The 8651-nt window shown below is 50.1% G+C and overlaps 1 protein-coding gene across 1 annotated transcript in view; it reads right to left on the bottom strand.

Annotated features, from left to right (window-relative positions):
• The window catches only part of QPRT (quinolinate phosphoribosyltransferase), a 21668-nt gene extending 18163 nt beyond the window's left edge, over positions 1-3505 (bottom strand). Inside the window, exon 1 of the mRNA XM_017519221.1 lies at positions 3343-3505. Coding sequence (XP_017374710.1) covers positions 3343-3355 — 13 coding nt within the window. The 5' untranslated portion in view covers positions 3356-3505. The remainder of the gene's footprint in view (positions 1-3342) is intronic.
• Between the last annotated feature and the right edge of the window lie 5146 nt (positions 3506-8651).

Below are 8651 nucleotides of genomic sequence, written 5' to 3' on the forward strand. Positions count from 1 at the left end.
CCCAGGAGGCGGAGGTTGCGGTGAGCCGAGATAGCGCCATTGCACTCCAGCCTGGGTAACATGAGTGAAACTCTGTCTCAAAAAAAAAAAAAAAAAAAAAATTAGCCGGGGATGGTTGCACACACCTCCAGCTACTTGGGAGGCTGAGGTGGGAGGATCACTGGAGCCCAGAAGGTTGAGGCTGCAGCAAACCAAGACTGTGTCACTGCACTCCAGCCTGGGCAACAGAGGGAGATGCAGTCTAAAAAATAATAGTAAAGTAAGTAAAATTAAAATTTAAAAGGTTAGCCAGGAGTGATGGCATGCAGTTGTAGTCCCAGCTCCTCTTGGGAGGCTGAGGCAGAAGGATCACTTGAGTCTAGGAGGTTGAGGCTACAGTGAGTCCTGATCACACCACTGCACTCTATCCTGAGCAGCAGAGTGAGCAACAGAACAACTCTGTCTCAAAAAAAAAAAAAAAGAACATCAAAGCTGCTTCCCTGTGCAGGGCTCCCCTCTTGCCCCCTTCTTGGAGTTCAGTCATTCTGATCTCTAATAGAGAGGGGGACGGTTACACATTCCATGTCCTCTTTGTGAAAAATAAATAAATACATCTGGGTGTTCCTTTTTTTAGCCTCTGACTCTCTCATGCATTTCCAACAAAAGGGATTCCTGTGGGTAGCTTTGAAAATACGGGGCTCTGCTAATTAGCAGCTGTTACTGAATGGCACTTCATAGAGGGAAAGCTGTTTTTGTGGCTGGCAACGGGAGAGTTGGCCCATCAAAGAAATGCCAGGCAGGCTGCCACATGCTTGGAGAAGGCAGGTGCGCCCGCTGTATCCCACAGCCTCCTAGCCTGGTGGCTGGACGTGTAAAAGGTCTCCCAAAATGCCTGGATTTCAGAGATTGGAGTTTTATCCTGTGGAATATAACCTTGATCCTTCAAGGTGATCCCTCCTTAATTGGTTTCCAAAGTTAATAAAACGCTAATAAAATTGGTATCTTTAAGGCTGGGCACAGTGGCTCACGCCCGTAATCCCACCATTTTGGGAGGACGAGGCGGGTGGATCACTTGAGGTCAGGAGTTTGAGACCAGCCTGGCCAACATGGTGAAACCCCATCTCTACTAAAAATACAAAAATTAGCCAGGTGTTATGGCAGATACCTGTAATCACAGCTACTTGGGAGGCTGAGGCAGGAGAATTGCTTGAACCCAGGAGGTGGAGGTTGCAGTGAGCTGAGCCTAAGTAACAGATCGAGACTCCATCTCAAAGAAAAAGAAAAAGAAAATGGCATCTCTGCTTGGAGGGGATCAGGGCATCTTGGGATATTATTTGTACATCTTTTCTCTTTTCAAATCATGTAGATACAGATTGCTGACAACTCTGGCAGAATAGATGAAGATTCTCCCCCCTCTGGTACTGCTGCTGTTCTATTCTGGATTGTTTACTGATGTGTTATTGTTGCTGTTTACTGCTTTTTGTTTTTGTTTTGTTTTTAGAGACAAGGTCTCGCTCTGTCGTCCAGACTGGGAACGTAGTGGTGCAATCACGGCTCACTGCAGCCCCAACCTCTTGAATTCAAACAGTCCTCTTGCATCAGCCTTAGAGAAGCTGGGACCACAGGCGCACGCCACCACGCTCAGCTTTTTACCGTGTTTCTGTGTTACACCTAACCTACGGGCTGGATGACCCCCGGCAAGGTGGTAACCTCCCTGAGTATCAGTTTCACGTGGAAATTCCAGGGCTGCTGGGAGGACCAAATGAGGCAATTCAATAAAGCGCCTGCGCCAATGCCTGGCCAGCAGCCTCAACCCAGGGGTCTGATTCTGGCAGCTCTGTTCTTCCATCTGTTCATTTGTTGACTCATTTGGCAAACACCAGGTGGAGATAGAGGCTGGTCAGCACTGCAGGTCCCGGATAAATGTCCTTTTCCCCTCCATTCACTCCCTGGAGAAGTGACCTCCAAATAGGGCCAAATGTGACCACCCTGCACACCCATGGTAGAAGGAGCCACAGAATCTGAGTGTGGATAGGAGAAGCCGGAAAGCTTGGCTCTGAGAATCGGCTGGAATTGACAGGAAAGGAAGGCTCGCCAGGCAGAGAGAATAGAGAGAGCGCAGGCCAGGCAGTGGAGACACAGGGCACATGCAGGTGACAGTGCCCAGTGGGCATGGGGAAAGAAGGTGGCAGCCAGGACTGAAATCCAGGTCGGTGTGGTTTCAAAAGAGAAAGACACAATGGAGACTGGAAGGTGCCTGTGTGCCATCCTCCATGGGACCCCCCGAGAGCTGGTTAGGTGCCTGTGTGCCATCCTGCATGGGACCCCCCGAGAGCTGGTTCCACAGCAAAGCCAGAGGGGCCAGGTGTGTGGGGCCAGTAGGCACCCCAAAGGTGGAGGAGGATCCAGGCACCCATGCCTCCCATCATCTGTCCTCCCAACAACCTTGTGAACAGGGAACTATTTTTTTTTTTTCTTTTTTTCTTTGAGACAGAGTCTAGCTCTGTCACCCAGGCTGGAGTGCAGTGGCCCGATCTCGGCTCACTGCAACCTCTGCCACTGGGGTTCAAGCAATTCTCCAGGCTCAGCCTCCAGAGTAGCTGGGATTACAGGCATGCACCACCACATCTCAACTAATTTTTGTATGTTTAGTAGAGACGGGGTTTCACCATGTTGGCTAGGCTGGTCTCGAACTCCTGACCTCAGGTGATCCACCCGCCTCGGCCTCCCAAAGTGCTGGAATTACAGGCGTGAGCCACTGTGCCCAGCCAGAACAGGGAACTATTATTGTCATTTTACAGATGGAAGAAAACGAGGCTCTGAGAAGCCGCAACCCACCCACGGTCACACAGCCAGCTCCCTGGTGGGGCCTTCTGACCGCAGAGCAGTCCCTGGGTCTGCTCCAGGCAGCGCCTAAGCAGGGAATCACGGGACTCAAGCCCCCTCCCCCACCCAGCTGCAGATGAGACAGGACTTTGTCTCTGCTTCCCTGAGCTACCAGCGAGAGCCGAAGTCCAAGCTGCTCCCCTGCCCAGCCTCCCACTACCAGCCCCCTCAGCCCCTAGGAGATGCCACCTCCTCCAGGCCGACCTGCCCCTTTCTAGGGCTCAAGCCCCTTCCTTCCCCGGAGCTTCTTTGGGACTTAACACAGAAGGAGAAAGAAGAGTGAAAACGGGCCTCTGGGGCGTGGGCCAGGCTGCAGGGACATGGGGTAGGTAAGGGAGTCAATGACCATGACGGGACCAGAGGAGACATGGAGAGATGGCTCCAGAGGAAGCCAGAGGGGCTGAGATGAGTCAGGATGGGGGTAGGGGCATGCAGTGGGGGGTGGGTGCAGGGACACGGCAGAGAGTGTCCCTTTACCTTCAGCGTCCATGGTGACTTGCAGCTGGCTGGGCTGGTGTGTTGGCTCTCAGGCTCAGGGCTCCCAGAGGCACCAGGCCAGGGGGTGGGGCTGTGGAGGGAGGAAGCAGCCAGCCAGTCCTTCCCAGGCTCTCTGGGCCTCCCTCCTGTCCTCTGCCAGGCCTGCACATTCCTCAGGGTGCCCCCCATGGTCAGAGGAGGGGCTCCAATGGGGAACTCAGAAGCCCTGCCCCAGCCAGTGGAGGAGCCAGAGGCCCTGTTCTCGCCCCACACCCAGTCCTCCTGGCCCTAACCCAGGGTACAAGGCTGTGAATGTAAACATGTGCTCCCTGGTGAGTGCAGGCAGGCATTTTGGATGCTGCGCTGGGAAGATCATGGGCCTTGGACCTGGGTTCAAATCTTAACTCCATCCTTTTTGATCTCAAGAACTTTTTTTACCTTTTTCTGTGCCTCAGTTTCCTTAGCTTTAAAATGGCATAACAGGGCCTGGTGCAGTGGCCCATGCCTGTAATCCCAGCACTTTGGGAGGCCTAGGTGGGTGGATCACCTGACATCAGGAGTTCGAGACCAGCCTGGCCAACATGGTGAAACCCTGCCTCTACTAAAAATATAAAAATTAGCCAGGCATGGTGGCGAGCACCTGTAATCCCAGCTGCTTGAGAGGCTGAGGCATGAGACTCACTTGAACCCGGGAGGTGGAGGTTGCAGTGAGCCCAGATCATGCCACTGCACTCCAGCCTGGGTGACAGAGTGAGATTCTGTCTCTAAATAAATAAATAAATAAAATAGCATAACAGGCTGGGTGCAGTGACTCATGCCTGCAATCCCAGTGCTTTGGGAGGCCAAGGCAGGAGGATTGTTTGAGGCCAGGAGTTTGAGAAGTTTGAGGCCAGCCTGGGCATCACAGAGACATAGACAGATCCCATCTCTCCCAAAAAACAGAAAAAAGGAAAAGAAATTCACTAAGTACAGTGGTGCACACCTGTAGGCTGAGATGGGAGGATGGCTTGAGTCCAGGAGTTCAAAGCTGCAGTGAGCCATGATCCTGCCACCACAGTCCAGCCTGGGTGACAGAGAGAGACCCTGTCTCTAAAGAAAAAAACATTCATGGCATAGCATCTACCTCATGGGTTCAACTGAGAATGAAGTGAGAAAACTCTGCAAATGAAACAGAGTAGGAACTGTTGGAAACAGATGCTCAGCGCCGCAAAGGAAAATCAGCATTGAGACGGAGGATCTCCCAGCAAGCAATTTTTACTTCCTGGACTGCAGGAAGGCTACTCTCACTAGCCATCTTGCCATGAGAATATAACAAACAAAGGAAAAGCAGACATATTTATCCCTTATGCATTTGGGGTCGTCCTTACTGCTGCGTCTGAACTCTGTTGGCTGGAGCCAGACCTCACAATCTAAGCTAAAACCCAATTGGCCAACAACCTAAAATTTTCTAAACAGGTAAAAGCAATGGAGAGCTGGGACATGCCTGTGAGCACGTCCAGCACAGATATCTTGGTTAAAGTACAAGGACATAGAATGTACTACATGTCTGTAAGCATGGCATGTCTAACAGCTACATAGGATAGGGCTTAACAAAGCGTTATTAGCACACTTATGATTTATTCTTTAACAAGAAAGGCAACTTTGAAGAGGAAATTTTACTTCCCACAGAACTCAACTAACATCCACTTCCCTTCCCTTCCCTCTTCCAAAGTAACTTTAAGGGCACACACAGCTTAGAGCCTGGCTTCTGAACCAGAAAATTGGGAAATTGCAGTCACTGGGACTGGACTTCAGTCAAATTCCTGTCCAAGAGCTGCCAGGGCCTTCCTTCTTGTTACAGTCGCTTGCAGGGACTGCTGGTCGCTAAATTCACTGGCATCTTCCCAGCCTTCTCCCTTTTCTTTCTCTGCCACACCTGACCACTGGGACTGGGGCTGGGTGAAGAATTGAGGCACCCAAGGCACAACATTTAGGGAGGCCTCACCCTCAGGCTCATTTTTCTTTCTTTTTTTTTTTTTTTGAGACAGGGTCTTGCTCTGTCGTCCAGGCTGGAGTATAGTGGCATGATCTCAGCTCACTACAACCTCCGAGCCCCGGGCTCAAGTGATCCTCCCACCTCAGCCTCCTGAGCAGCTGGGAATGCAGGCGCCTACCGCTATGCCCAGCTAATTTTTGTATTGTTAGTAGAGACAGGGTTTCACCACATTGGCCAGGCTGGAGTCAGGTTTGCTTTTCACCCCAGCACCTTGCTGGCCTCGCTTCAGTCCTGGGCTTGCTTCTGAGGCTCCAGTGAGATGCAGTGAGCTTTTTTATTCTTTAGAGACAGGGTGTCCAAATGTCATTTTTCTCCTGGTTCATCCTTTTTTTTTCTTTCTTTCTTTTTTATGAGACAGGTGCTGCTTTTGCGGGTGCTTCTTCCTACATCCAGCCCTCATATTTTGGTGTTGCTTCAGGGTGGCATGGACTATCTCTCTTTTCCTTCTGGGCACCCTACTAAACTACATTTCCCAGCTTCCTTTGTGCTGAGGCGGTCTTGTTCTGGCCAACGTAGTGTGAGCAAAAAATATTTCCAGACCTGATCCGTAGAAATCTTCATCACAGAATCCTACTCTGCCTCTCCCATCCCATCAGCTGCTCAAAAGCAGAGCACTCCAAGGCTCTAGGAGAATGACAGAGCCACAAGGTGGAAAGAGACTGGGTCCCAAAATGACCATGTGGAAGGTCATGCTCCAAATGTCAGCAATGAACTGTTACTGTCATAAGCAAGGAAAAAATTTCTCTTGAGTTATACCACTGAAATGTGGGGGCTGTTTGTTACAGCAGTTAGCCTGCCCTGACTATTACACTCAGATTCTCTCTACAGCTCTCTTCTCAACCTACCTAGTGAATGACATAATTTATGTATCTATCCATCTGTACCACTATTTATTTTTATTTTATTTATTTATTTATTTATTTTGAGATGGAGTCTCACTCTGTCACCCAGGCTGGAGTCCAGTGGCACGATCTTAGCTCACTGCAACCTCCACCTCTAGAGTTCAAGCGATTCTTCTGCCTCAGCTTCCCAAGTAGCTGGGATTATAGGCGTACGCCCCCATGCCAGGCTAATTTTTGTACTTTTGATAGAAACAGGGTTTCGCCATGTTGCTCAGGCTGGTCTGGAACTCCTGACCTCAAGTGATCCACACACCTTGGCCTCCCAAAGTGCTGGGATTACAGGCATGAGCCACCATGCTCAGCTGACTCTTTTTGAGACAAAGTCTCATTCTGTCACCCAGGCTGGAGTATAGTGGCACAATCTCGGCTCACTGCAACCTCCGCCTCCCAGGTTCAAGCAACTGTTCACCTCAGCCTCCCAAGTAGGGCATGTGCCACCACGCCAGGCTAATTTTTGTAATTTTAGTAGAGACAGTGTTTCACCATGTTACCCAGGCTGGTCTCGAACTCCTGGGCTCAAGCGAACTTAGGCCTCTATTTCTGTCTCCCAAACATTCCTCCTAACATTTCTAAAAATGAGCTCACTGTTTCCTCCAAAATTGCTCAACCCCTGCATTTCCAGACAACGATATCAGCATCTCCTCAATCTCTAGATAGAAACCTTGAAGTCTAGCCTTATTCTTCCCTCCATCACCTCAATAGCCAATTAGTTCTAAAATCTTGTTTTCTGAATGAATCTTTTTTTTTTTTTTTTTTTTTTTTTTTTGTGTGAATGAATCTTTTTTTTTTTTTTTTTTTTTTTTTTTTTTTTGAGAGAGAGAGAGTCCCACTCCATTACCCAGGCTGGAGTGCAGTGGTGCAATCTTAGCTCACTGCAACCTCTGCCTTCCAGGTCAAAGCGATTCTCCCGCCTCAGCCTCCCGAGCAGCTGGGACTATATGAGTACGCCACCACGCCCAGCTAATTTTCGTATTTTTAATAGAGACCAGGTTTCGTCATGTTTAAAGGCTCAAGCAATCCTCCTGCCTTGGCCTGCCAAAGTGCTGGGATTACAGGTGTGAGCCATCACACTTGGCCAATAAATCTATTTCAAACCCAACATCTTTTACCCTCCAAACTGCTGCTGTATCTAGAGTGGGCTAGAAAGAATATTATCATTTCACACTTGTTCACAACATCCTCCTGGATGCCAAGTTCAACTCAAAAGACAGAACTGGGCCAGGCACTGTGGCTTGTGCCTGTAATCCCAACAGTTTAGCAGGCTGAGGCAAAAGGATCACTTGAGGCCAGGAGGTCGAGACCAGCCTGAGCAACAGAGTGAGACCTCCCATCCATACCAAAATAAATAAGGCCAGGTGCGGTGGCTCACACCTGTAATCCCAGCACTTTGGGAGGCCAAGGCAGGCAGATCACCTGAGGCCAGGAGTTCGAAACTAGCCTGGCCAACATGTTGAAACCGCGTCTCTACTAAAATTACAAAAATTAGCCAGGCATGGTGGTGGGCACCTGTAATCCCAGCTACTTGGGAAGCTGAGACAGGAGAATCGTTTGAACCCAAGAAGTAGAGGTTGCAGTGAGCCAAGACCGCAGACTGGGCAACAGAGCGAGTCTTTGTCTCAAAAACAATAATAAATAAATAAATAAAACTATTATCCGTACCTGAACTTATTCATCCCTCCATTCAGTAAATACATACAGCTACTGCACGCTGGGCCCTGGGCTCTGGAGCCACAAAGAGGACATGTGGCCTTGGAGGGGATCACAGGCTGGTGATGAGTGACACCATCACATCTGGACAGCCGGGTTATTCACGCTGTCGCTCGGGGCGCTGCAGGAGGGAGAAGGAACACAAAGTCTGCACGGGGTGTGGCAGCGAGGGCAGCTGCACTGAGCCAGTGGCATCTGTGCTGAATCTTGACGGTTGAGGAAGGGTTGACGGGAAGTCAAGGCGTTTGTTGTGGGCCAGCTCGGGGAGGGCTAGCTTCAGGCAGAGCTCAGGCAACCCAGGGGGAGTCCGTGGTTCTCTCCAAGGCCAACGCAGAGCCCACATGGTTTGACTGGGACCCTCGTTCAGCCAGGCTGGTGATGGCGCAGTGGGGCAGCCAGGCTCCGAGCTCCAGACTGGGCTGAGCGCACAGGCACTCGCTTGCAGCTCATTTTGGGGAGCAAGTTGATTGTTTCCAGAATAAACTGGGTTTCCATTGTCTAATGGCCCTGCCCCAAACCTCCCAGAACTAGCCAGTCACCACTGGGTGGGCTCCTCCGCCTAAATCGCCTCTTAGGGTTTAAAGGTTTTCTCTCTGCTTTTGTTTGGGCCTGCTTTTGTTATTACTTTGGGAATTTAGAAACCTTTGATTATCTTCTTCTTTTTT

The sequence above is a fragment of the Cebus imitator genome, unplaced genomic scaffold, assembly GCF_001604975.1.
Source record: "Cebus imitator isolate Cc_AM_T3 unplaced genomic scaffold, Cebus_imitator-1.0 Scaffold729, whole genome shotgun sequence".
Classification (NCBI taxonomy): domain Eukaryota; kingdom Metazoa; phylum Chordata; class Mammalia; order Primates; family Cebidae; genus Cebus; species Cebus imitator.